The following is a 27,700-nucleotide window of genomic DNA, read 5'->3' on the forward strand; positions in this document are numbered from 1 at the left end:
GGAGCCACTGAGTGTGTACATCAGTGCATGTGCTGGATGGGTAGGCCAAGAGCCCCATGATGGGTAATGGTAGACACGGGGGCTTTGAGAGGCCCAGGAGTCACCCAAGCACAGCTGGTTGGCAGACAGCTGGGCTCCTAAGAGGAGAGGCCACACAGCAGGAGACAGATCTGGAAGTCATTAGCATCTACATAGAAGAAAAGAGAGAAAGAAAAGAAAAGAAAGGGAAACAGAGTGAATGAAGAAGCAAGCCCAGGACAGAACTCTGGAGTACAAAGACCCAGAATAGCCTGGGTGAGGCAAGTTCACCTGCAACGCCCATACCCACTCCAGACATCACTGCCTTCATTACTTCAAAACTGCACCCCTGTCCCCAAAGGGTGTTACTCCCCTTCAGAAAGTGACTCAATTTTCTGCAGCCCGAAAGCAGAGAGCTATCCCCACTGGGGGCCCCAGAACAAGATGAGGCAGGAAGGACTAGCCAGAGCTCCTGACTACACTATTTAGCATGGAGGGAGCCTAGCTGCTTTACACTGCTTCTGGGAGGAGGCCACAGGGGACAATAAGGCCGAGGCAGCCATGACCATGAGTTCAGCTGCTGAGGTCAAGGCCTAAGAAAAAACCCAGTATCGGCCGGGCACGGTGGCTCAAGCCTGTAATCCCAGCACTTTGGGAGGCCGAGACGGGCGGATCACGAGGTCAGGAGATCGAGACCATCCTGGCTAACACGGTGAAACCCTGTCTCTACTAAAAATACAAAAACTAGCCGGGCGAGGTGGCGGGCGCCTGTAGTCCCAGCTACTTGGGAGGCTGAGGCAGGAGAATGGCGTAAACCCGGGAGGCGGAGCTTGCAGTGAGCTGAGATCCGGCCACTGCACTCCAGTCCGGGCGACAGAGCAAGACTCCGCCTAAAAAAAAAAGAAAAAACCCAGTATCTGAAAAAGTCTTGGCCCCTCCTTTCCCTGCCCCTACCTTTGGGTCTGCTGCCTCCTGGGGGTCTGGGGAATGCGAGGCCTAAGGTCCTTTAGGTACCTTTTGGTCACTTCAGAGGAGCTAATGCCCTTCTTGGGGTGGAGGGTGAAGAAATCAAGGGAGGCAGCCATCTGGGGAGACAATCCTGCCTTTAGCAGCTCACATGATGTAACACCCTCCCAGGGCAGCATTTGCTAGTTTGGTTTTCCATAACCAGGGTCTGACCTGTGGCCAGGAAGGCTGAGAAACTGTCCATCCATTCTACAGACTCCCAAGAGCAGACTCACGCTAGTAAAGCTCAGGGTGGGTAAAACGAGATGTCAGTTTATGTGAGCAGTACAGACCTACTGGAGGGTCAGGCCTGGAACACTGCGGCCCCCTGAAAGAGTGCTTTTTCCAAAGGAAGTCGGGTAGACAAGGAGGAAGGGACCACCTGGGCCATTTTCTCTCCTGGCCCACATCGGCCTTGCTTTCATGACTGAACCTCAATTAAGATTCATGAGACAAGAATGGCAGATAATAAACATCAAAACTCTTCTCTAAAGACATGAGACACTAACACTACCAAGCCCAGGGGAAAGAGTGACCAAGTGGAGAGAGGACTATCACCTCGCATCCACACAGAGCTCAGCCTGGCTTCCACAGTGAGCGCTCCAGAAAACTCGGGGCTACAATGAAGAATTCAGGGGTCAGTTACAAGGAAGACAGGGTCCAAAAAATGATGGTGGGGGGTGGGAGTGGGGAGTGGTCTAGATCTCCTTTGAGGGCCATCTTCCTCTCCATTCAGTGCTATCAAGTAGCTCTGTCCTAGGCCCAATACTTGAATCTGAAATTCTTCCTTTCTCATTAGTTTAACTACTCTGTATACACAGATCTCTAGTCCTAACCTCTCCCCTAGCTTCTAGCTGACATCCAAAGGCATAGCATCACCATGATTTCCCTTAAGCACCTCAAGTTCTAGACATCCCAAACTAAACTTCTCATCTTCTGCCTTCCTGCTCTATCAGCCTCTCCTCCTTGTGCTCCCAATTCTGAATAAGGACATGCTCTACCCCGTCACCAAAGGCATTCTAGCTTTCCTCTGATGTCCTCCCATCTGCCTGAGACCTCTCCCATTATTCCCTCCTCCTCAGTGTCACCACTGCTCTAGTTTAGACCCTAGCCTTTAGCTGAAATATCACAACAATGTCCCAACAGGCCATCCTAATTGCAGCATATCCAAGTTCCATTCAGCTGTCAGATTTCAACCATGCACATCTGAACACTGCCCCTGCCCTGGTGTTGACACTCCATTTATATGTGAGGTACTCAGTGACCTTGCCCCAGCACCCCTCTAATATCAGCTCCCTGTTCCCAACCTCCCATCATACACCCCCACCCTGAATCCATGCTATTCCTTACAACAGTGCCTTTCCCTAGAACTCCCTCACCTCAGGATCCTTCCTCTCAGCTCACATTACTAGACAATATCACTGTATTACTGCAGTTACTGACATCTGCTGACTTCTACCCAGGGTTCATCCCATGACCCCTGCCCTGCAGAGAGAACGTGGGCCAGGAAAGGTAAACTGGGAGGGAGTTGACGGTGATCCTAGTGGGGCTGGTTCTTGGGAAGGGAGGTTCTGAAGCAGGGGAAGGGGTTAAGAAGGGATCTCACTCTGTGGGAGTAGCAAATCTCTCCACCGGCTTCCTCGTGTGTTAATAAAAGCTCCGTTCTTCAAGGCTGCTTCACATCCACTATCTGATAGGTACTTCCCCAGTCCATGAAACAAGCAGGTTATGAACACATCCCAGTGTCATAAGAGGATGGCAGGAGGGGGATTTTCCTTTAAAGTCCTGTGGAAACTAAAGTCCTTGGTCAACCGTTTTAAACCCTTCTAATGAGAAACTCTGGAGGCCAAAGTGCTGCAAATGCTAAAACCATCCTATGTGAAGCTTTCTAATTTAGCCTGTCCATGTGGGAGGCGAGTGTGAAGGGCCAACATACAGAAAGCCCTGGGCAGGCCTGGGACAGGATGGCTCAGGGTAAAACTGTGCCAAGAACCTGGAACGCAGAACAGTGGTCAAGGCCCTTTCAGTAGATGACCATACACACCAGCACCTTCCACCTCAGTCTTGGCATAGGGACCAAGAACAAAGCTTCTGCTTGCCAAAAGAAAAGGCCAGACAGGCAAAAATGTGGGGACCCCAGGCTTCTGTTAGGGTTAACCTATGATCAGTCAAGCGTGGCAAGAAGCAGGACTGACCCCTGAGAAAAAGAGCTCTTAGATCCCATTTCCTTAGCCAAAGCAGTATCTTATTGGAAGAAAAATTACTTAGGCCACATATTCTTCCCAACCTCAACCCACCTATATCTCTCACCCATATTATTGAGAAGATGGAAACTCGCATCAAGTATTTTGATAATAGCTCATCCTTGCTCAAATCATTTCACCAATTCTGAATATCCCAAGTCCTTTACTCCTTAGGGATTCTCAATTTCCATATTTGTTTAAAAACTTCAAAATGTAGAAATTTTATAACAGGAAATGTGGTCTACAAAGTGCATTGAGATTCTGGCCCCTAAGTTACCTAACATGAACGGGAATTCAGTATAGCAATAAGAGCACGACAGACTCAAGACAGACAGATCTGTTGAATCCTGCCTCTCCCACTTACAGATGTGTGACCAGTGCAAGTTACTTAATTTCCCAAGCCTCTAGGAAATGGGGAGAAAGTTAGTAGTTATCTCCTGGGGCTGTTGTGAAGATTAAATGAGATGATGTATACAAAGTTCTTAGCACAGAGCTTGCCAAAGAGCAACAGCTCAATAAACACCAGCTATTGCTGCTATTAATGATTTTGTAATGATGTCACTGTTCTTCCTACTCTGTTGCTGAGCTCACAGTGGCCTGCTCTAGGCCAACTCCTCTCTCACCAGAGTCTCAACATTCTCCCGATATGCCCCCACTGAGAAAGTACGAGAAGCACTGCTGATGGGATGGATTACACATGGACAGCATGAAGGCACAGTGAGAGCTTGGAATCACTGCTCAGGACCACTGATTTAACTCTAATCTCCTAAGTTGCCAGTTTGGCTCAAATACTGACATAGCTCTTACATGACAGCAAATACAAGGACAGTCTGAGGATTCCGTGTGGGTCTTTACAGAAGAAAAACAAATTACACTTAAGCAAAGTGCCTTCAAATCTGGATCCTTAGTATTTGTAATTCACTTCCAAATTACCTGGTTTATACCTAGATAACTTCCCTGGGTACACACCAAGCTTAAAAATTGCAAAGTTTCTCTCTAGCATACATCTTATGATATAAGATATACACACTGAGTCCTCTTTTGTTGTTGGGGAAACTGTCCCCTACGATGCCTTCCCTCCTGCGTGGGTTCTCCGGTGAGCACTGAAGTGGGAACTGTTGTTGAAGTCTTTGCCACACTCTGTGCACTTGTAGGGTTTCTCCCCTGTGTGGATTCTCTGGTGAATAATAAGACTGGAGCTCTGGTTAAAGCATTTCCCACACTCTCTGCACTTATACGGCTTCTCTCCCGTATGAATCCTCTGGTGAGTAATGAGGTTAGAACGGTCACGGAAGAATTTTCCACACTCAAGACATTTGTAGGGCTTCTCTCCTGTGTGTACTCTCTGGTGTGTGATGAGCTTGGAGCGCTCACTGAAGCACTTCCCACAGTCCACACATTTATACGGCTTCTCTCCGGTGTGGGTGCGCTGGTGGTTGGCCAGGGTGGAGCTCTTACTGAAGCTTTTCCCACATTCGGCACATTCATATGGTTTCTCTCCTGTATGGATTCTTTGGTGACTAATGAGGGCAGAGCTCTTAGAGAAGCTTCTTCCACATTCAGAACACTGATAAAGTTTCTCCCCTGAGTTTGTGCTGTGTGGTCCAGGAGAATTCAAGTCCTTATTGATACTTTGAGGTTGTTCAGGAGACGTCTCCTCTGTAGAATTCCTCCAGTGAGCACTAAAAGATGGGCTTTGGGAAAAGTCTCCCCTGGGCTCACTACACGGGTCAGGATTTCCTCCCAAGTGGATTCTCTGATGTTTCAGAAGGTTTGAGCTCTGGTTGAAGCTTTTCCAACATTCTCCACATTTATAGGGCTTTTCCCCTGTGTGGATTCTCTGGTGAGTGATGAGATTAGAGTGGTCGCTAAAGCTTTTCTCACATTCAAGGCATTTATAGGGCTTCTCTCCAGTGTGGATTCTCTGATGGGTATTGAGGTTAGAGCGGTCACTAAAGTTTTTTCCACATTCAAGGCATTTGTAGGGCTTCTCACCTGTGTGGATTCGCTGGTGGGCGATGAAGTGGGAGCTTCGACTGAAGCTCTTCATGCATGTGTCACACTTGTAGGATTTCTCTGCAAGGTACAGGCCTTGATGGTCAATAAGTTTTTCTAAGTCCTCTTCAGAAGAACTTTCTTGCCACCGTTCCTGTGAGGGATTTTCCCACTGCCCTTCATCTTCATTCTCATTTTCACTGTCTTCTCCCCAGTCAAGAGGTTGGCAAACAGCTTCTGTAGGACATTTTGATAAGGCTCCAGGCAAATCCTCAAAAATGTCCTGCTCTGAAATCTGGTCTTCATCCTCATGCCTCATTTCAAAACCTGAAAAAATGGACAGAAATGCAGTTTTTCTTCACTCATTAGTTAGCATATGTGTGTGTGGGTGTGTGTATCGTACATCTGTGAATTTGGCTAACATGAATTTGATTCTTATATCTTATATCTCACATCTTATAAATGTGACTAACATGAAATTCATCAAGTTTTGGTACATACAATGCTTCTGTCCTGCAGAGCTGAGGAACGGACTCTGGGACATGGTGACCCCACCAAGTGAGCCATGGGGCTCAGCCCAGCAGCTATAGCCAACCTGTTTCCCTGGAAAACTCCTCTATCTTAGTACTCAATCATGAACGCCTCCTTCTTCTAGTACATTCCATATATCCTGTGTCATACTGGATTGAATAAAGTCTCTAACTGCCCAGATATACCTAGTAAAAGATAGAATGACTGACTGACTGACTGACTGACTGACTGACTGATTCACACAAAGCTTAAGACTAGATAATCTGAGCAAAGCAGAAATCCTTTTTCCTATTCAATGCCATTCTCTCTTTTAGTAAAGAGACAAAAGGTAATGAGCCTGGCTTCTTCACTCTTTCCACATGCCCACGGATTTTGAGAACATCCAATTACTCTAGGCTTACCCATGTCTGGGGCTTTAGGACACAAGGTTGGAGGTTTGACAGCATCTTCATTGGCCACCTCACCCCAGGCCTCCTGGGCATCAGTCTCAGCACTGCTCTGCCCACACCTAGGGAGACCTGCAGCCTCCCGGACAGTACCCATGGATGTGACTGCAGTCCGAGCCCTCATCAGTGAGTCCAGTTCCTCATAGAAAGGACACGTCCCTGGTGGGTGACTGCTCTTGGCTTTCCGGTAGCTTCGAAGGAGGTTTTTGAATCTGTAGCGACACTGCTCCAGTGTCCGCAAGAAGCCCAGAGCACACAGCCGCTCTGCGATGGCCCGGTACACCTGGCTGTTCTGGTGACAGGTGCGAAGCTTTTCCGAGAATGGGGACTCACTGAGAATTGCCAGGAAGGCCTTGGTCTCCTCATAGCCCCAGTGCACACCTGCTGTCAGGAGTGAAGAGTTGAGAACTGTGAGACTTAATGAGATGTGCCTAGGTCATCAGAGAATAGAGTCACCTGCCCTTCGAAATACCTAGAACATAGGCATGTCAGAAACTATCCAGGTACCTGGGCAATATCCCTTTGCTTCTCAGGGGCATGCTAGGACAGTCAGCCAGAGCTTCCCACCCTCACTCTCTTCTAAGAGATTCTATTAACACTTCAAGTCTCGGCTGAAGGTGAGGACTTAGGTAGTCATATTATATCAGTTATATCAGGTGATCCCATGCCCCTGGCTTTGCTGATTAGTTCAGGGAAAAGCCTGTAACCGGGATGCATGTGATTTTCCCCATATTCACTCAATACCTGTCCTCTTATTTATTTTATAAATTCTTTTTTTTTTTTTTTTTTTTTTTTTTTTTGAGATGGAGTTTCACTTTGTTGCCAGGGTAGAGTGCAGTGATGCAATCTCGGCTCACTGCGATCTCCACCTCCTGGGTTCAAGCAATTCTCCTGCCTCAGCCTCCTGAGTAGCTGGGGATTATAGACGTGTGCCACCACACTCAGCTAATTTTTGTATTTTTTTTTAGTAGAGAAGGGGTTTCACCATGTTGGCCAGGATAGTCTTGATTTCCTGACCTCATGATCCGCCCGCCTCAGCCTCCCAAAGTGCTGGGATTACAGGCGTGAGCACCTGGCCATAAATTCTCCTTTTAATAAAACATGAAAACTGAGATATCCTAAAGATTAGAGACATAAATGAATTTCAAATAGTCCTGCAAGAAAGGCCAAATGAGGACACACTTTCCTCCTTTGCAGAGGAATGAAAAGGAGGTGGTCTAGTCTCAGCTCCTCCGCAGGAAAGTGATGTACCCCAGGAAGGCAACCATGTAAAATCAGCAGGCAGGAGCCATGGGCTCTGATCCGGGCTCTGCTCCTACCTGTGTGTCTATAAGACACCTCATCTCTTGGACTTCCATGCTGCACCTTTACAATGACTGGGTGTTTCCCAGACATTGATTATTCAAGTCTACGCTGTCATGATTTCTGCCATTATCTGTTCAATATTTCACTCGCCATCACCCTTTACCTAAATTTGCTATCTGTGAAATCACAGGTTGATGCACTCACACAAATTAAGAGAAATATATAAATACAAGAATTTCAAGTTCATTCATGTAACGTCGATGATCATCCCATACTACCAGTGACACACTTTTGGAAATACCAGATTCACTCTTTGAGGCCCCTTAAGGCTTTAAAAATGTTTCCTTCTATAACTAAGAAGACTTTTGCAAAGAGACTTGGTCACGGAAAAAGAGAGTTGGAGTTTGAGGATGACCTAAGAACGTAGCTCTTCACTCTAGTGGCTTCAATCCAGACTTGCAGCCTGTGCCCTGACCTCAGGGAATAGCAGTCTAGCTGGTAGGAGGGTTGGAATCTGAATCTGACTAAACCCCGATGTTCTTACCAATACGGCTCTGGAACAGGGCTGGGGCCCCTGCAATCCTGGGCCCCTGGGTAGACTCATCAGTGACCAGGCCAGCACCGTTACAGTCTTCTGCCATTTCTTCAGGCTCCCAGCCCCCTTCCTCCTGTTCATCCATCTCTGCATCACTATCCCCGAGCCTGGGGAGTGCTACGGCCTCTCCTGGGCCATCTGTGGCTCTGATGGCTGTCCGAGCCCTGACGAGGGCCTCCAGCTCCTCATAGAACGGGCAGGTACCTGGTGGGTGGCTGCTCTTGGCTTTCCGGTAATTCCGTAGGAGGTTTTTGACCCTATAGCGACATTGCTCCAGTGTCCGCAGGAAGCCCCTTGCCCTTAGCCGCTCTGCTATAGCCCGATATACCTGGCGATTCTGGTGACAAGTCCGGAGCTTTTCAGAGAAAGGAGACTCGCTCAAAATTGCCAGGAAAGTCTTGGTCTCCTCATAGCCCCAGTGAACACCTGATACCTTCATGTCCTCCACATCCCACTGGTATTGTTCCTCCCAGGCTCTTGACTCCCTCCAGGTCAATGCCTGAGCTGGCTCATTATCCAGGCTGTAAGCTGCAGTGCTCCTTTTCCTAGAATTTGTAAGACTTAGACCCCAAAACTCTGGTCCTTGCTCTTTCTCGGAGGTGATACTTGGTTTTGAAACTGGAACTCCTACAAAAGGAAGAAGAGAGATGACAGAGTAGAAACGGTCTGCTGAGCAGCATGTTTGTCCAAAATCTCCCTGAAACTTCTATCTTTTCGTTGCAAGAAGCTGACAAGAAATTCCCATGCTGATCCAATAAAATGTCTGCAGGAATAGGGAGAGAGAAGAGGTGACACGACCACCATATGAGAAATGTTAAGTGACCTGTTTGCTTTGTTCATTTGTTTGTTGTTGTTGTTGTTGTTATGAAACAGGAAACATCATATAAGAGTGATTCATTGGTCCACAGATGGACACATGACCTAAAATGGCCCAATCAGACTGAATTCCACAGCTGGAGGAAAGGGGTGTGTGTGTGTGTGTTAGTGAGTCTCTGTCCTGCTAGGCATCCATTGCCACCACCAGCATCTATCTTTTGACCATGAAACAAAACAGCTTTAATATGGAGCTAACACTGAGGATGGCAGACAGAAAGAAGAACAAAGACCCACTAGGACATTGCTCAGCTAATCTGTACTGTGGTTGGAGCATGTCCTCCTCAGGATTTCTAATGTGAGAAAATTAATTTCCTTATTTTTAAAAGTTAGCTATGTTTCAAGGACTGCTATCCCAACAGCTCCCAGCCCTAACAAAATAGGAAGCCTCTAATTAAAATAAATACTTGAAGGAAACTAGATGAAAAGGGTTTAGAAAGGCCTAAGGACAATCTAATTCAGCATTTCCCAAAGTCTGTTCCTTTGAACACTATTTCCTCCAGATATCATGTGTAAAAAGGGGTTCCACTGTCAAGCAAGTAGCCAGTAAGCTTCCGGTATCTAAACTTACCATGAGTCACGCCTATCAGAGTCTCTTCTATTTCAGCTATTCACGTGTCTAACTCCCCGCACAGTGATCCCGGGCTCCACAGGGAAACGGCTCCCTATTATTTGGCTTGCCACATAGGAGTGCCCACAGAGAAAGGAGTCTGTGCTGGTTATATGGGCTTCAGGTATTTTGGGATCTGTGACATTTATTCCTTCTGGGTTTAATTCATTGGTCTCATGGGTTTAGTTCACTGAAGTCTGCCTGAGAGAGAGATCCTATTTATAATGCTGAAAAAAATCAGATTTCTGAGACAGCAGGCCAGGTCTGGCCTCTGGTCTCTGGTGAATGGACTGAGGTAAGGAAGGTAATATGCCCAGAGAGGGCAGGGTCTTGGAAGCCATCCTGCCACCCCATCTCCAGGCAGCCTCCATCCCTGCCATGAGAGTGCTGGCTACAAAGGGCAAGTCTTCTTCCTATGTCTGAAATTCCAGAGACTGCAGAGCCATGATTCTTAAAGGAGTGGCAAAACCCTCTTTGGGAACTGAGTGTATCAGAAGCATGACAACATCACCTTCAGAGGGCACATCTCCTTACCCAGGTACACGCTGTTCCCACAGTCGTCTCCTGGGGGTTCTTTACAGAGCTCCTTCTCAGCATGTTTGCCAGGGCCCAGGGCTTCCTACGAGATGCACAAGACAAGGACCCCAAACATCACTGACCTTTGACAACAGCCTAGGAACCCTAGCAGGCCCCAGGAAAGATGATGGGAACAGAGGGATACCATGTGTGAAGCTGGCATCATAAGGAGCAGGATGGCCGTTTGGTACATACATGTGTTTGGGGATGTTTGGGGCGTAGCAGACTGGGGGTGCAGGGCAAAGGCTAACACCCTGGGCCTCATGCCCTTTTGCTGAGCAGAGGTCATGGAGAGAGAGGAGGAACACTGGGTGGGCAAGAGCACAGGAGCAGCAATGGCAGGAAAGGAAGAACGAATAGCAGCTTACCTGGGACTCAGCTGTCACCTCCCAATCTCCAATGCTCCCCATCTTTGGGAGAGTAGGGACTCGGGGAGTAAGGACAGCTGAGGAAAAGAAAAAGTCTCTGAAACCCAAGCTCTGGTTCCCAAAAAATCACCTCCCTCTGAGATTGGCTTTCCAAAAGTCACACTTGGATCAAGCTGGGGCTATCCCTATGGCCAGTGCAGACTTCCCTTTTATTTCCCTTCTAGAGTGTGTAGCTCCTAAGCTGCTGTGAGTGGTGTGCCACGTGGGAGAGGCCAGCCCTGACCTCCTGTGGTCACCACCCACTCCTGTCCCAGCCTGCACCTGCTGCAGGACTCCAGCTACAGCGGGGCATGCTGGCATCACCCATAGCCACAGCCTCTTTACGACGCTTGCTTACTTCTCAGTAAGTGTGCCCACCACACTGCAGCCTATCCCTTGCCTTGAATTCTGCACATCCTTCTTCCCCATGCACCTTTCCTCACCTCCCATTCCTCTGCCCTGCAGAAGGCCTCATTCCCTAATGTTCTCAGATTCTTGTACTCACCACTCTCTTTCAAAGGCTGTGGTGCCATCTTGGCATTTAGATGATTGGGAAGGTCAAGGCACGTATTCTTCACCCCCTTCTTCTGGGACTGTCCCTCAGGCCAGGGATCCACTGGCTGCGGCTGGAAGCTCTGAGATTCTTCCCCTGTCTTTAAGGGCCTGGTCTCTTCTGTATACAATTCCAGTTCCTACACACAAATAGCCAAAATTCCCACTCATCAATTTAGTAAGACCCGCTTTGGTATTTTGAGTATAACTGTGGTCCAGAGGTTAACAGGCTCTTTTAAGATCCAAAATGACTTGAAGTAGGATGAGAAAGCCATCAAAGTGAGTTCGGTAGGTAGATCAGCATTCATACCACCAAATGAGTAGTCTGTTGAACACACGGTGGCTATCCAAGTGTTTCAGTGAGAGTGCCACTGTTTAAAACATTTTTGATCCACAGAGATAAATTATGTAAAATGTGTGTAACATTAAAAAATAACCCATAAGCATCAAAAATAGGTTGCTTAGTTTTTAAGTGATCAAAGAGAGATAAAAGTTATCAAGTTGTATATTAAAAGGCAAAGGGAAGCATAAAAACAGGAAAAAAAGATAAAATCATAACACCAAATGCAATTGCTCTAAATATCTCTGCTGAAAGACAAAGCTATTTTTAAAATAAAAATTTTTTAAAGGGCAAAGAATCGCAGATGGAGACTGGGTGCAGTGGCTCATGCCTGTAATTCTAGCATTTTGGGAGGCTGATGCAGGGGAATCACTTGACGCCAAGGGTTCAAGACCAGCCTGGGCAACACAGCAAGACCCTCACCTCTATAATAAATAAATAAATAAATAAATAAATAGAATTAACCAGGTATGGTGGCACATGCCTGTACCCCCAACTACTCAGAAGGCTGAGGCAGAAGTATCACTTGAGCCCAGAAGTTCGAAGTAACAGTAAGCTATGATCATGCCACTGCACTCCAGCCTGGACAACAGAGTGAGATCTTGTCTCAAAAAAAGAAATTAGCTGAAATTTTAAAATAAGATAAAAGTATGTGTTGTTAATCTTAAACTAGAAGGACATGCAAAAGACAAGGCACTCTAACTCAAAAGGAAAAAGGAAGTGGCAATTTTCATTTCAATGTCGGATTTCAGGCAAAAAAAAAAAAGGTACTCAGAGATATAGAGAAGATATTTAAAACAAAAGGGAATAATCAACTAAAATAACATTACCCAGTCAACTTCATCAATCATATAGCTAATTTCTTATCTCTATTTCTCAGCTGGTTCCAAGTTCAGAGGTAGAGAGGTCAAGGTATTATCCTGGCTGTAAAACCTCAACAATATAACAATCTCAATACTTTATAAAAACACCTAACTTTTAAAAATGTATTTCAATTTTTTTTCAATAGATAATAGACTCACATGGTTTAAAAACAGAAAATACATACAGGGGTATATTCAGTGAAAATGCCCCACCCCCATCCATCTCCATCCCGTCGATCCTGTTCTTTTCCCCTCTTCTCATCACAGGAAACCCATGTTCTTCATTCTTTCAGAGTTTCTTTCTACATACAAGCAAATGTAAATGTGTATTCTTAGCTTCCCTCTTTTGTATACAAAAACTTATGACTAGATATACTGCTCTGAGTCTTATTTTTTTGAACCAAAATAATAACAACTATCTTCATTAACTTACTGAGTTTGCCAAACTTAGCTGTAAAACTCTTTGGTTGGCCTGAAAATCCAAATCCACTCACAGAGAAGGATTTTTACCATTGAAAAGACATATAGGAATGGGCCATGAGCATCAAGGGCCATTCCAAATAAGAAGATCCACCGGTGTCCTGTGTGACTTCACAGGGAGAAAACATCTGCTTATCAACCTTCTTATATGGTCATGTTAAAAAAAAATTCACTTTGTTATCATTATAATCTACAGAGGAGCTGTGTGACTAAATTCAACAACAATCTTTACTCTCAACCCCAGTTCCTCCAACTATTACCATCCCTAAGTAAAGATTTTGATTCCATGGATAGTAATTTTGGACACAGAAAGAAGCAGATTCAAGTGACAACCAGGAGGCAAAAAATTAGTAGGTCAAACTTCTAGTTTCCAAGAAATCTGTAGAGTCTAGAATTTGCCACTCTAGACTCTACAGTAACAAGTAAAAAGCTGAACAAACTGAAAAATCAACAACTCTTCTTAGATCTGTCAGAGAAGTGAGGCCACAAACCACTCTCCCCAAAACTGGAGAGACAAACAGGTGGAATCAGAGAATCGCAACTTAGTGGAGCAGAAGCATCTGTGGGAACCAGTGCCAGGGGAGAAAAACCTAAACTGTAATTGACAAACTGCTGGAAGGACAGTGCGGTGGCGGACAACTCTGAGAGGTAAAAACTCCAGGGCACTTAATCACTGAGCAGGGGTACATTTTCATAAGTTTTATCTCCAGGAGTTCAACCAGATCCTCACAGTGAATATCAGAGAAAAATCTCTTCTTGCTTATGGCAGATGGCAGGAAAAAGGAACCATTTTTGAAATATGCCAGGGCACGCTGCCCTTCTTAGTAATGCCTGTCCTCAGCAGAAACTATTTTACCAAAGCCTAACCTAACTGTCGGAAGAGAAATATGCAATTCCAGCTCCCTCTACTCTTCCACATGGAAGATGAGAAATACCCAATGCAGCCCCCTCTAGGCATCCTGTGCCACCTCAGATGGGAAAAAATTGGGAAGCACTGGCAAAGGTCAGAGTCCAGGGACACAGGTACACCAACATAAGACCTAGAAAAAAGAAGAGCAAATTAAATCCAAAGTAAGCAGAAGAAAAGAAACAAAAATTAAAGCAGAAATAATGAAATTTAAAACAGGAAATCAATACAGAAAATCAACAAAACCAAAAGCTAGTTCTTTGAAAAGATTAATAACATCAATAAGCCTCTAGCCAGACTAAGAAAAAAGACAGTCCAGGCACGATGGCTCACACATGTAATCCCAGCACTCTGGAAGGCCAAGGCAGTGGATCATTTGAACCCAGGAGTTCAGGACCAGCTTGGGCAACGTGGTGAAATCCCATCTCAACAACAAAAAAATATATACAAAAATTAGCTGAGCCTGGTGATGTGGTCCTGTAGTCCCAGCTACGCGGGAGGCTGAGGCAGGAGGACTGCTTAAGCCCAGGAGGCGGAAGGTACAGTGAGCCAACGTCCCACCACTGCACTCCAGCTGGAGTCACAGAGCAAGAACCTGTCTCAAAAATAAAAAAGAAAAGAAGACAGAAGACAAATTATCAATATCAGAAATGAAAACAGAGATATCACTACAGATCCCATGGACAATGAAAGTATGATAAAGGAATATTATAAACTACATAAAGGTTAATAAAAGAGTATCTATGGCCACACACTTGATAACCTGGATGAAAAAGACCAATTCCTTTACCCACCCCATCTGCCAAAACTCACACAAAAATAAACAATCTGAATAGGCCCATATCTATTAAGGAAATTGACTGAATAATTAATAACCTTCAAAATAGAAAGCACCAAGCTCAGATGGGTCTACTGGTGAATTCTACCAAACATTTAAGAAAGAAATTATAACAATTCTCTACTATCTCCTCCAGAAGATAGAAGCAGAGGGAATATTTCCTTATTTATTCTATAAAGTCAGCATTTACCCTAATACCTAAACCAAAGAAATTACTTACAAGACAAGAAAGCTACAAACCAATATTTCTCATGAACAAAGATGCAAAAATCGGCCAGGTGTAGTGGCTCACGCCTGTAATCCCAGCACTTTGAGAGGCCAAGGCAGGCAGATCACAAAGTCAGGAGTTCGAGACCAGCCTGGCCAACATGGTGAAACCCCATCTCTACTAAAAACACAAAAATCAGCCAAGCGTGGTTGCAGGTGCCTGTAGTCCCTGCTACTTGGGTGGCTGAGGCAAGAGACTCACTTGAACCCGGGAGGCAGAAGTTGTAGTGAGCTGAGATCATGCCACTGCACTCCAGCCTGGGCGACAGAACCAATGAGACGCCATCTCAAAAAAAAAAAAAAAAAAAAAAAAAAGATGCAAAAATCCTCAACAAAATATTAGCAAATCAAATCCAACAATGTATAAAAAAGAAATTACACACTACAACCAAGTGGGATTTATCCCAGGTATGCAAGCCTGGTCCAACATTTGAAAATCAATTAACGTAACTCATCACATCAACAGACAAAAAATGAAAAATCACATGATCATATATTATATCAACAGATGCAGAAAAAGCATTTGACAAAATCCAATACACATGATAAAAACTTGGCAAACTAGGAATAGGGGGAAACTTCCTCAACTTGATAAAGGACGTCTACAGAAAACCTACAGCTAACATCCTACTTAATGGTAAGAAACACAATGCTTTTGCACTAAGACCAGGAAAAACGCAAGGATGTTCTCTCTCACTATTCCTTCATACTGGAAGTCCAGACTAATACAAGATAAGAAAGGAAACAAAAGGTACGTAGATTGGGAAGAATGAAAAAGACTGTATTTGTTCACAAATGACATGATTGTCTATGGAGAAAATCTGAGAGAATCAACAAAAAAAACCCTCTGGGAACTAATAAGCAGTTATAACAAGGTTGCAGGGTACAAATATGCAAATAAGCAAAAGTCAACCGCCTTCCTTTATACCAACAATGAAACAAGTAGAATTTGAAATTAAAGGCATAATAACATTTACATTCTCCTCCAAAAAAAAAAAATGAAATATTTAGGCATAAATCTAAGAAAATATGTAGAAGATTTATATGGGGAAAACTAGCAAAGAAAGGCGTCAAAGAAGAACTAAATAAATGGAACAATATTCCATGTTCACAGATAGAAAGGCTCACTGTCGTCAAGATGTCAGCTTTTCCCAATTTGATCTACAGATTCAACACCCAGCCAAAATCACAGAAGTTTATCTTGTGGATATCAACAAACTGTAAAGTCTTTGTTGTTCATTTGCTTTTTTTTTTTTCAATAGCAATGGGGTTTCATCATGTTACCTAGGCTATTCTTAAACTCCTGGGCTCAGGCAATCCACCTGCTTCGTCCTCTCAAAGTCCTGCGATTACAGGTGTGAGCCACTGCACCTGGCCATGTGCAGTTTATATGAAGAAGCAAAGACCTGGAATAACCAACTCAATATTGAAGGAGAAGGAAAAAAATCAAAAGACTGACACACCTGACTTCAAGATTTACCATAAAGCTATAGTAATCAAGATAGTGTGGTATTGGCAAAAGAATAAAGTGATCAATGGAACAGAATAGAGACCCCAGAAATAGTTCCACATAAAGACAGTCGACTGAATTTTGATAAAGGAGTAAAGGTAATACAGTGAATCAAAGATAATGTTTTCAAAAAAATGATACTAAAACTGGATATCACATGAAAAAAAAGCTTGTATCCTTCACAAAAATCAACTCAAAATGGATCACAGACCTTAATGTTAAATGAAAAACTACAAAATTCCTAAAATATAGGAGAAAACTCAGATAATGTTAGGTATAGCAATGACTCTTTAGACACAAAATCAAAGGCACAATCCATGAAAGAAATAATTGATAAGTTGGACTCCATTAAAATTAAAAAATTCTGCTCTATGAAAGATACTGTCAAGAGAATGAGAAGACAAGCCACAGACTGGGAGAATGTATTTGCAAAACACACACCTGATAAACAACTGTTACCCGAAACACACAAAGAACTCTTAAAACTAAACAGTAAGAAGACAAACAACCCAATTTAAAAATGGGCAAGACTTGAACAGTCACCTCACCAAAGAAAATACACAGATGGCAAGTAAACATATGAAAACATGTATAACATGGTAGGTTATTAGTGAATTGCAAATTCGAACAACAATAAAATACCACTATCTACCTACTAGAATGGCCAAAATCCGAAACACCAAATGCTGGCAAGGACATGGGGCAACAAGAACTCCCATTCATTGCTAGTAAAAATGCAAAATGGTACAGCCACTTTGGACTACAGTTTGGCAATTTCTTACAAAGGTAAACATACTCTTACTATATGATCCAGCAATCATGTCCCTTGGTATTTACCCAAATGAACTGAAAACTATGTCCACACAAAAACCTGCATATGAATATTTACAGCAGCTTCATACATAACTGCCAAAACTTAGATGGAACCAAGAGGTCCTTCAGTAGGTGAGTAGATAAATAAACTGTGGAACATCCACACAATGGAATATTATTAAGCATTAAAGAGAAATGAGCTAACAAGCCATGAAAAGACATGGAGGAAATTTAAATGTATACTACTAAGCAAAAGAAGCCAATCTGAAAAGGCTATATACTGTATGATTCCAGCTATGTAACATTTTTTAAAAGGCAAAACTATGGAGACAGTAAAAAGATCAGTGTTGCCAGGGGTTGGGGGAAAGGAGGAATAAACAGGTAGAACACAGAGGGTTTTTACAGCAGTGAAGCTACTCTGTATGTCACTACAGTGGTAGACACATTACTATGTCACTATAATGGTAGATACAGGTTTATAATAGGGTCAAAACATACAGAATGAGTAACATTAAGAGCCCTAACATAAACCGCTACTTTGAGTGATGATACTCATGTATCGATGTAGGTTCATCATGGTAATAAATGCACTGCTCTGGTGCAGGGATGTTGATAGTTAGGGAGGCTTGTGGGGAGGGATGTGAACTCTCTGTACCTTCTCCTCAATTTTGCTGTGAGCCTAAAAGTGCTCTAAAAAATAAAGCCTGTTTTTTAAAAATCCCTGTGCACCTGATGGAGGGGGCATCTGACGGAGAGGGGGATTCAACAAGATGGTGATGACAGAAGAAACAAGATAACAATCACAAAATAGCAGAGCTGAAAGATCCCTTTTAGGAAACTATCTTAGGGGACGTTTAGTCTTGTAGGCACCAACCTTTTTCAGGTGGTGGTTCACGAATATTATAACTATATTTCATCCCATTATTAAGACTTGAAAAATTTTACTTGCAGAGAATGCAACTAAGTTATATATCTTGCAATATAAGATCACAAGCTACATTTGCACCTGAAAAAACAAGCTCCGCTGCTACTTGTTCATTTGTTTTGAAATTTATGAGCACTCAGGAGCAAGTAGGAAAGTTTAAAAATAAAATAAAAAAAAGTCACAGTAAAAACAAAAATACATAATAGAGAAGATTCCATTACCTTATTTTTTTCTCAATTTTAGAAGCAGTTCAACTTTTGGTCAGCTCACAGGGCCATAATTTGTGAACCTTTGGTCTAGTCCAACCCTCTCATTTTACAGATGAAGAATCATAAAGACCCTGATTTAAATCAATTTTCATCTCTGGGTCTTAAGTTCTTTATCTTCCAACTCTGAAGCCCTAAAACTTCCATTTGTTTCTTCACTGCCACTTAAGACAAATAGCTGGTTTCTTTAAAAGAAATAATATAGGCGGGTGGGGTGGTATATTAAAATAAGGCACACTCTCTCATACTTAGTTTGTAACTTTATATATTACTCTCCCTATATCTTCAATCAGTTTGTAAAGGAATCCAAAGAGCAAAGTCACAGTTCTTAAACTTTGCTCCCCCGATCTCACACTGTATAGAACTTTACAGTTTAAATGTACAGAAAACCCCTGCCATTTGCAAGGCATATGTTCCCCAACCTGTAATTTCCCCCAGCAAAATGTGGGTAAGTAAAATATCACAAGAATTACTAACTATAACAAGTGGAGAAAAACAGTCATGTTTAGATGAAGGTTCTGGATCCAGCCAAAGGATCTGTTCTACATATACCAGCTTTGAAGCAGGATTCAAAATTTCTGTCAGAGCAAAACTATGCATTACATCATGGGCCTTCAGTGGTCACTTGCAAATTGTTGAAACTGCGAATGTTAAATCCATACTTTCATTTCCCTTATCTCAACTCTATCACATAGTTATATAAAGTTAGATAAGCTACTGACCTCTCCATCTGTGTTTATCCATTTGACAAATGGCAATGATAATAGCACCTGCCTTACTGGATTGCTGGGTTGATGAGGGACATATATAAAAAGCTTAGACCAGTATCTGACACACAGTGAGTACTCACAAAATGTCAATTAATATCTCATTTGAGCCTTATGGCTCAAAGGTATTTTAATTCCCATGGTTTGCAGAGGAGGCATCTGATATGCGGTAGAACGAACAATGACCTTGGAACCTAAGGATCTGGCTTTAGGCTCTGGTCTACTCACTGATGACCTTTGTGGGCCACTTGGCATTTTGCTTTGTTTCATTTGTACTGTTTGTAGAGACAGGGTTTTGCCATGTTGCCCAGGCTGGTCTTGAACTCCTGAGCTCAAGCAATCCATCTGCCTCAGCCTCCCAAAGTGCTAGGATTACAGGTGTGAGCCACCACTCCTGGCCAACTTCTTGGTTCTTAGTTTAATCTATAAAATGGGGGCAACAGTACTATTTCTGTCTATCTACATTACTGCTATAAGCACTCAGAGAGATCACATATCTAAAAAGGTTTTGTTAGGTATAAAACACAAGTTAATCATATTGTGAATATGGTAGTGGGAGGCAGTCTGGAGTAGTGGTTAGGAATACAAGCTTTAGAGTTAGAATGCCTAGTTCAAATCCTGACTCTACCATCTAGCAGCTGTTCAGACCCCAGGCAACTTACCTATCTTTTCTCTGTCTCCGTTTTCTCACTAGTAAAATCAGGATAACAGTACCTATCTCATTAAATTGTTGACAGGACTAAGTGGGTTAACACATGTAAAGCACTTAGAACACTGCCTGGTAGACAGTAGTGGTCAATAAGTGTCAGTTCTCAATAACTATTGTTATATTTATTGTGAATTTGGCAATTATTAACCTAGTCACAACCCCACTGCCTTGCCTGACCCACTCCTTGGAAGAGACTGTCTCACCGGCTGTCCTGCAGTCCTGGTCTCTCGGTGCCAATCCTCCACCAGGGCCACAGCCTCCTCACCACTCTCAGGGTGGCGTGCCTGCACCCAGGTCTGGACCTCCCTAGGCAAGATAGTCAGGAACTGCTCCAGCACCAGCAGCTCCAGGATCTGCTCTTTGAGACGGATCTCTGGCCTCAGCCAACGACAGCAGAGAGCCCAGAGCTGGCTGAAGGCCTCATGGGGTCCAGCTGCATCCCTGTATTGGAACTGCCTGAAGCGCTGGCGGGAGGCCTCTGGGCCAGAGACAGAGTCGCGGTCCTTCTCCCAGAGTTTGGATTCTGATCCCCACGAGTCCTCTTCCAGTTTCACAATCAGGAGTTCTTCAGGCTCTGGCTGCAGAGACGCCTGGGCTTGCGATTCCAGGGCTACAGCCATTGTCTACCCTAGATGCCTTACTTCAGCTGTGCTGTCCACATCCAATGTCTTCCTTCATCTATAGTGAGTCCTTCAAGAGGATCCTAGAAAAGGCACTGCTCCCCAAGGCTCTAAGGCAGAAAGACAAAGGATAGCGTGTAAGCAAAAGAATGCAGAAGCTTCATTATCCCCCTTACCCCATACCTTCCGTCACCTTTGCATGGGGGCAGAGGTGCTAAGAGATGCCCCTTTCCCATAGGCAGGAAGTGAGGCCACAATCTGGCACCAAAGCCAGTAGCACCTACCTTACTTGATTGCTGGGTTGATTAGATAAGCGATATATATAAAAAGCTTAGACCAGTGTCTGACACACAGTGAGTGCTCACAAAATGCCAATTAATATCTCATTTGAGCCTCCCACTTTGGAGGAAGACAGCACAGTATTCAATCCTCTAGGTCATGACTGAACACCTTAGCCTGGCATCCCACACCTCCATGACCTGGCCCAGTATAGACTTTCTCCCTCCTACACATGTCCGAAGTCCAACCTTCCCTCAAATTGGGTTTGAAATGTCACCCCCTCCATAAGGCCTTTCTTCCCGAATCTTAAAGCTTGGCTGGCATTACTCTAGGGATGTTCTCCTTGCAAAATCCAACAACTCTATGCTATCCCCTAGTCATCCCACCCACTTGGCATTATTCACCATCCCTATACATGACTCCTAAAACTCCAGCAAGGACCTGTTTCCAGATCTCCAGACCCCAAAATCCAAACCCCTTCATGACATTTCTACTTGACTGTCCCTTAGGCACCTTAAACTCAATGAGTCAAAAACTGGATTCGTTATTTTCTCCTGCAATCATGTCTGCCTTCTGAAGCTCCCCCTTCAGTGAAGGCACTGCCATCAAGTTCTCCACACCAGAAACCTGGTCATCATCATTCTCTAAGATCCCCCAAAACAATTCATCACCACGCTGTGTCCACTTGGCATCTCCATCTCCAATGCTACCACTTCAGTGCAGAGAATCATCATGTCTTCCACCTGATCAGTCTCCTAACACATCCCTGCCTCCACTCACCTCACCCCAACCTCTGCTCTATTCTTGGCACAACAACCAAACTAGATCAAAGCCTGACTACACCACCTCCCTGCTAAACACCCTCCAGTGATCTCCCATTTCCCTCAGGTTTTAAAGCGCAAGCCTTACACAAGTCTCCAACTCATCTCTTTACCATGGTCCACTAGTCATGGTGCTCCAGAAGCACAGCTTTCAGATCTTACACCAAGCTGCCCTCTGAACCTTTCCCTCTTTGGGAAGGTCTCCTTTGGGAATGGTCTCCTCCCTTCCTTCAGCTAGCAAGGTCTCAGCTTAAATTGCACTTTTTCCATGAGGCCTTCCCTGCAACCTGAAACAAGATTCAGTCCTCGACCACAAGCTCCCATAGCATCTTACATTTTCTCTACCATAGCCCTGATCATCCTTTACTGTAATTTTCTTATCCACTAGATCATTAGCTTCCCAAGAGACCTAGCACAGTGCTCAGCACATATAGGGAGTACTCAATAAATAATAAAGTCATGAATGATCGACTAATGATGACGGTGTATCATTAAGCAAGGATTACCATTAATCCCTTTCTGTGCACACTAGATAAAAAATAAATGACCGTCCTGCTCATGCCAAAAGGAATTCCTTTCTCTTTTATTTCCATGTTTCTGTGACACTTACCACTTTCTACACTGTATGACACACTGTATGAGAAAGATGTGTGTATCTATGTTGTCCCCAAGGAGATTACAGCCTCTCTGATGGCACCCATGCTGGGTTATCTGAAAAAATGAGCTCACTGTGTTGTCCCAACAAGTCTGGGTGACAGTAAAAAAAATGCCCACTCAAAGGAGATCATTAGCTGCTTCCAAGTAGGAATGATACAACTGAATTGAGAATGGAGAGATGGTGGTATTTTTCATTTTGGGCAATCTGACTGGACTGAAGAGAAACAAGGCAAGGGTCATAAAAATTAAAGTACTGCCCTAAAGGCCTCCATATACTTAGGAAGAGGCCTAAAGCACCACTCATGGCTACCTGGCAACTTCCTACTCATCCTTCAACTACCAGCTCAAATGTCACCTCCTTTGATAGGAGTTCCTTGACATGCCCTTTTCATGTCCTGCTCTCCAAGAATTGCCTCCCTAATCCTATATCCCCAAAGCAATTGGTACATACCTCTAATATAGGTATTATCCTACACTATTGTAGTTACCAGTTGCTACATGTGACAGCCCCATTAGACTATATTACTAGAACCAATATTGTATGTTACTCATTGCTGTATCCACAGTGCTCAACCCAGTATCTGATAAATAGCGGGGCCATTAAAAAGTTTTATTACCATTTATTAAAATAATAAACCTAGTATATCAAAAGCCTAATGGGATATGGATGACCCATAATTTATATTAAAGAATTCACCTTTCATGAAATTTCTTTTTGAACCACAACCTTACTGATGCATGAGTTCAAACACATTTCTGTCACTCTCTCACACAAGGAGTAATTCATCAATCATTTATAGAGTACCTGCTATACCCTGTTTGGAAGCTACAGATCTAACAGTAGCTGGGACTGACAGTCCCTACCTTCAAGAAAATTACAGTCTAGTGAGACAGACAGTCAATAAGCAAGCAAAGACAATTGCATTCCTGCATAAAGAGGACACCACAACAAAACAGGCAATTAGCAGTCATACCAGGCCCAAAGCTCAGAGTCTCAGATAATAGGTATTTTCTCCTGGAAAGACTTGAAAGTCCCAAAGGTTTGTTTCAAATAGAAATCGGAAAGCCCCAGGGACCATATATCACCATAACCTTTTCCAGTCTAAGGAAGTTAGACTGAAGTATGGATAGCAGGCTATTGTGGGGAGAGGGAGGCCAACAGAGTCGGCCAACAGCCGGCTGATTTCACACAGAAGTAAACAAGGGAAAATGGACTGGGGCATTCCTCGGTTCCCAGACGACCAGGAATATTGGGCCTCATTAGGACCAGCAATTTCTAAGAGTACCCCTTGACTGAGTGCCCACAGGGTTCCAGGCACAGCGCTGTGTTCCACATTCATAATCTCACTGAATCCTCCAGGCAGCAACTGGAGTCTCATGAGGTGTTGAGCTGCATTTCACTGACCTGTAACTTCCACTACAAAGATCAGAAAGAAAGAAAGAGGGCTGGGCGCGGTGGCTCACACCTGTAATCCCAGCACTTTGGGAGGCCGAGGCAGGTGGATCACAAGGTCAGGAGTTCAAGACCAGCCTGATCAACATGGTGAAACCCCATCCCTACTAAAAACACACATACAAAAAAAAATATCTGAGTGTGGTGGCTCGCACCTGTAATCTCAGCTACTTGGGAGGCTGAGGCAAGAGAATTGCTTAAACCCAGGAGACGGAGGTTGCAGTGAGCTGAGATCACACCACTGCACTCTAGCCCGGGCAACAGACCAAGACCCTGTATCGGGAAAAAGAACAAAAAAAGAAAGAAAGAGAGAAACAGCATAATTTAAATAGTGCAGCCAGTTCCGCTCACTATCTGTTCGAGAATAAGCATGTGGAGATGGCACCTAGGACTTGCTATTCACCAGGTTGGTCTTGATTCCCTCGTGCCTCTCTTTCCACTGAGGGTGAGTCAAGTGTCTTTCATATCACACAGTCCCTAACACAAGCCAATTCTCATCTAACGTTCAAACAAGAAAGCCTGGCTGTGCTGATTAGTTTATTTATTGAAAGGCAGCGGGTTAGTTTCTGAAATGGCCCCTTGCCAAAGGATTTTCAAGCTAACTGTGATTTTTGGCTAAAGTGATTTTCACCCTTAGAATATAATTATCTGATAAGGTATGACTGCACTATATCCTCAATTATCTAAAGGGAAACTGACTGTTGATGAAGAGTCACTTAAGGTTACACAACTAGCAAGTGGCAGAGTTAGGGTCTAAGCCCAGATCCCTTTTCTCCAATCATTTTTCTTAACCACGTCCTATAGCCTCCTCTATGTGTGCTAGCCATCCAAACTCCTAAGATGAGAGTGGAAAGAACATTAAGGCAGGTGTGAGCAGACTGGGGTTCTAATTCCACTCCTGCCACTAATCAGCTGTGTTACTTTGGACAAGTCATGTAGCCCCTGTGGCTGCCTAGCTAGGCCGCAGCTTACAGCCTGATCCTACTCACCAGTTGCCCTAGGTTCCTTAATTAGTATGACAGGGTAGAGCAAGAGGGAAGGAAACTAGAGTCAGTGGCTACAAGTTTAAATGAGTATAAGGACCTAGCAATGTAAATGAGTCAATGACTGAAGTGAACTGGGTGGGCACTACAGCCAACTATAGAGTGCCAGGGGAACATATGCCCAGAATATTCCTAGGCCTGCTAGTTTTTCCAAAAGAAGCTAGCACTCTAGATTTTTAAATGTTGGCAAGCAACTCAAAATTGCTTCACACACTATGAGATTAAATAAAGCATGATGGTGGACTTCATTCAGCATAGGCTGTCGCTTTGCCACTTAGCTTCAGCTAAGTGATCTCAAAGCTCTCTTTCAATATCCACAAAGACCTAGAAAGAGTACAGAGGCTCCCAGGTCATGAGGGATAAGTGCTGACTGCCATCAAAATCAAGATCTCTTTACAAACACAGGGAAGCTGAGGGGCATCTTGACTCCTAGGGTAGTAAGTATGAATGTGTCATGAGGAGCCCACTCAGTGAAAAGGGAAGAGAAGATGCTCCCCAGTTCCATGGGAAAGGCCAAGACTGGTCTTCGACCTCCAAAGAGAAAAAACTGGGAACTCTCAAAGGCTGTCAGGCCCATCTGGCTGACAGTCCAAGCTATGGCTTAAAGCAGGCTGACCTGACCTCACACATAAGGGCTTAAGTTAGGGAGAGCAAATAGGTTTCATTTAAAGCAGAAACTCCAATCAACTGGAAGTGGCTGCCTAGAGTAGTGTGCTGAGGGCTCTGAGTACTGTGTGAATATGTGCTGTGAACCAACCAATTAGCCATGACTGCCAGGAACACAGGAAGGGGCACTGGCAGCACACATTCCATGTATTTGTCACCCCTGGCTTAAACTCCCATTGGCAATGAATCAGCTTCAGCTTCCAGCAGATGGCCCTGACAGGCAGAGGAAGACTAAAGCTCCTGCCCTGGAAATCCACTGGAAATAGAAGTCTTCAAGGCTGGCATAGCAAAGCTTACCCTGCATGGTCTTCATTCACACATACATCAAGTATTTACTGCTTTACATCAAGTGTTTACTGCTCTAGACTGGGCAATGGGGAAACAGAGGTGACTGAGACACTGTTCCTGTCCTGGAGATGTTCACAGTCTAGTGGAAGAGACACACAAGTCACAGATAATTATGATCAAATGTGGTAATAGGAGAATTTATGGAAGCTGAGGGTTGGGGGTGACTTAATTTGCTTAAGGATATTGAGCAAAGTAAGAGTTAATTTTTTTTTTTTTAAGTTAAAGTAGTTCTCTTGGCAAAGAAGGTGAGGGACAAGGAGAGAATATTCTAAGCTGAGAGAACAGCATTTATCATGACAGAAAACCAAATGGCCTACCCAGGAAATGAGGAAAATCTTGACAGCCCTGGAGTGTGAGGTGCATGAAGATTAGGCTGCAAAAGGAGTTTATGAAGGACAATGTGTTTGGACTTTACAGGTTATGGGAGCCAATGAAGGTTTTCAAGCAGAAGGCATAATCAGATTTGTAGGTTAAACAGATAACACTAGGTGCAATGTGTGTGTTCATGCTGGGAAACTGAAAAGGCTTCTGCAAAAACCCTACAAGAAAGAGGCCCACTGAAACTAAATTAAAGAAATTGAAAGATCGGAAGATCCTTGAACGTGGAAGAATGCAAGAGGAATCAGAGGGTAAGTAGGTAGATAGGTAGGTAGGTAGGTAGGTAGGTAGGTAGGTAAATGGGATGATGGTGCCACTGACTTCCATAAGGCATAAGGAAAGAAGTGCAGGTTTGGGGCAGAACACAATAGCCAGTCCCATCCACTGGGTTCCAGAGGTAACAATCATTAGGGAGGTAACAAATTAGATATGCTTGTTCTAGACGGGAAGGTTGAGATTGAAACACTATTTTTAAGGTCAGGCTTCAAGCTCAGGCCCTCTTCACTTCTTGCCAGGGCCCCAGACCCTCTATCCTTTCCTCTGTGGTCTCCAGACCTTTCTATGGCTCTCCAACCTCCCTCAACCCCCTCACCTTCAGACCTTTCTAAGGCCCTCATTCCCAGGGCCCTCTATCGCCTCCTCATCCCCGACCCCTGTATGACCCTTCCCATCTCCGGCCGCTACATCCTCTGACCGTCCCTCACCCTCCACCCCCACATATAAGCTTCTTTCTCCACTCTCACCTTCCCCAGTCCCCTGTGTCACCACCACCTCCTAAGTCTCCAGCCCAGAGCCTGCGTCTCAGCTGCCCCCGCCCCGCCACCCGGACTCACCCACCGAGACACCCACTTCACAACAGGGCGGAAGTGCTCCCGGGCTGATGCAGGGAATGCTGGGACGCGGAGTCCGAGCGGCGCCACCCCGGGAATGGAACGTCTGAGACCACAATTCCCAGAAGGAACCGCGCGAGCGCCGGTGGGCGGCCCCTCCGTTTGCTGCCTTTCAGACGTCTTCAGCCAATAGATATGTCATCGTCTCACGGATGCTGGCGCTGGAACAAGTCGGAATGGGCGCGACACATGGGGGCGGGATCTGTTGCGATCCTGGCCTTTTCCATAGGCTCCCGAATAACAGCACTGCCCAATGGGAGGGCACTCGAGCAGAAGGGGGCCGGGTTCTATTGAGCAGTCGAAGTGAGAGCTTCAGACCGCGAGAGATCAAAGCAGACAGAATAAGAAATAAGAAGAGAGAGTGAGTAGAGGTGACCAGCCCGATAGGCAGGAGAGAACTGGACAGTTGTAGCTTCAATTTCCAGCTTACAGCTAAACTGTGTGCCTTTGGAAGAATTCTGAACCTCGTTCTCTTCACCCTTAAAATGAGGGTAGTGGCCGGGCGCAGTGGCTCAAGCCTGTAATCCCAGCACTTTGGGAGGCCGAGACGGGCGGATCACGAGGTCAGGAGATCGAAACCATCCTGGCTAACACGGTGAAACCCCGTCTCTACTAAAAATACAAAAAACTAGCCGGGCGAGGTGGCGGGCGCCTGTAGTCCCAGCTACTCGGGAGGCTGAGGCAGGAGAATAGCGTGAACCCGG

The 27,700-nt window shown here is 44.5% G+C and overlaps 1 protein-coding gene across 4 annotated transcripts; it reads right to left on the reverse strand.

The window, feature by feature from the left end:
- Positions 1 to 3,302: 3,302 nt before the first annotated feature.
- Positions 3,303 to 27,050, reverse strand: ZSCAN20 (zinc finger and SCAN domain containing 20). 4 transcript variants are annotated; one of them, XM_033227196.1, is made up of 8 exons: positions 26,940 to 27,050; positions 20,045 to 20,571; positions 11,110 to 11,296; positions 10,566 to 10,642; positions 10,156 to 10,240; positions 8,088 to 8,765; positions 6,194 to 6,619; positions 3,303 to 5,588 (listed from the first exon to the last, which is right to left on the reverse strand). In XM_033227196.1, exons 2-8 carry the CDS (start codon positions 20,459 to 20,461, stop codon positions 4,330 to 4,332), a joined length of 3,129 nt encoding a protein of 1,042 aa, XP_033083087.1. In that variant the 5' UTR covers positions 20,462 to 20,571; positions 26,940 to 27,050; the 3' UTR covers positions 3,303 to 4,329. The 4 variants fall into 4 exon arrangements, with proteins under 4 accessions (XP_033083087.1, XP_033083085.1, XP_033083086.1 ...); XM_033227194.1 differs by having other exon boundaries at positions 6,194 to 6,622; XM_033227195.1 differs by having other exon boundaries at positions 6,194 to 6,622; positions 26,944 to 27,035.
- Positions 27,051 to 27,700: the final 650 nt, after the last annotated feature.

This window comes from Trachypithecus francoisi, unplaced genomic scaffold (genome assembly GCF_009764315.1).
Source record: "Trachypithecus francoisi isolate TF-2019V2 unplaced genomic scaffold, Tfra_2.0 Lachesis_group12, whole genome shotgun sequence".
Lineage (NCBI taxonomy): Eukaryota > Metazoa > Chordata > Mammalia > Primates > Cercopithecidae > Trachypithecus > Trachypithecus francoisi.

What these genes read in the sequence shown, in the direction of transcription:
- ZSCAN20 (XM_033227194.1), bottom strand. Translation starts at nt 20,461, where the DNA reads ATGGCTGTAGCCCTGGAATCGCAAGCCCAGGCGTCTCTGCAGCCAGAG. An exon ending in AGGTGACAGCTGAGTCCCAG is followed by an intron (nt 10,241 to 10,565) that starts GTAAGCTGCTAT and finishes TGCATCTCGTAG; the next exon opens with GAAGCCCTGGGCCCTGGCAA. An exon ending in TCCTAAAGCCCCAGACATGG is followed by an intron (nt 5,589 to 6,193) that starts GTAAGCCTAGAG and finishes CCATTTTTTCAG; the next exon opens with GTTTTGAAATGAGGCATGAG.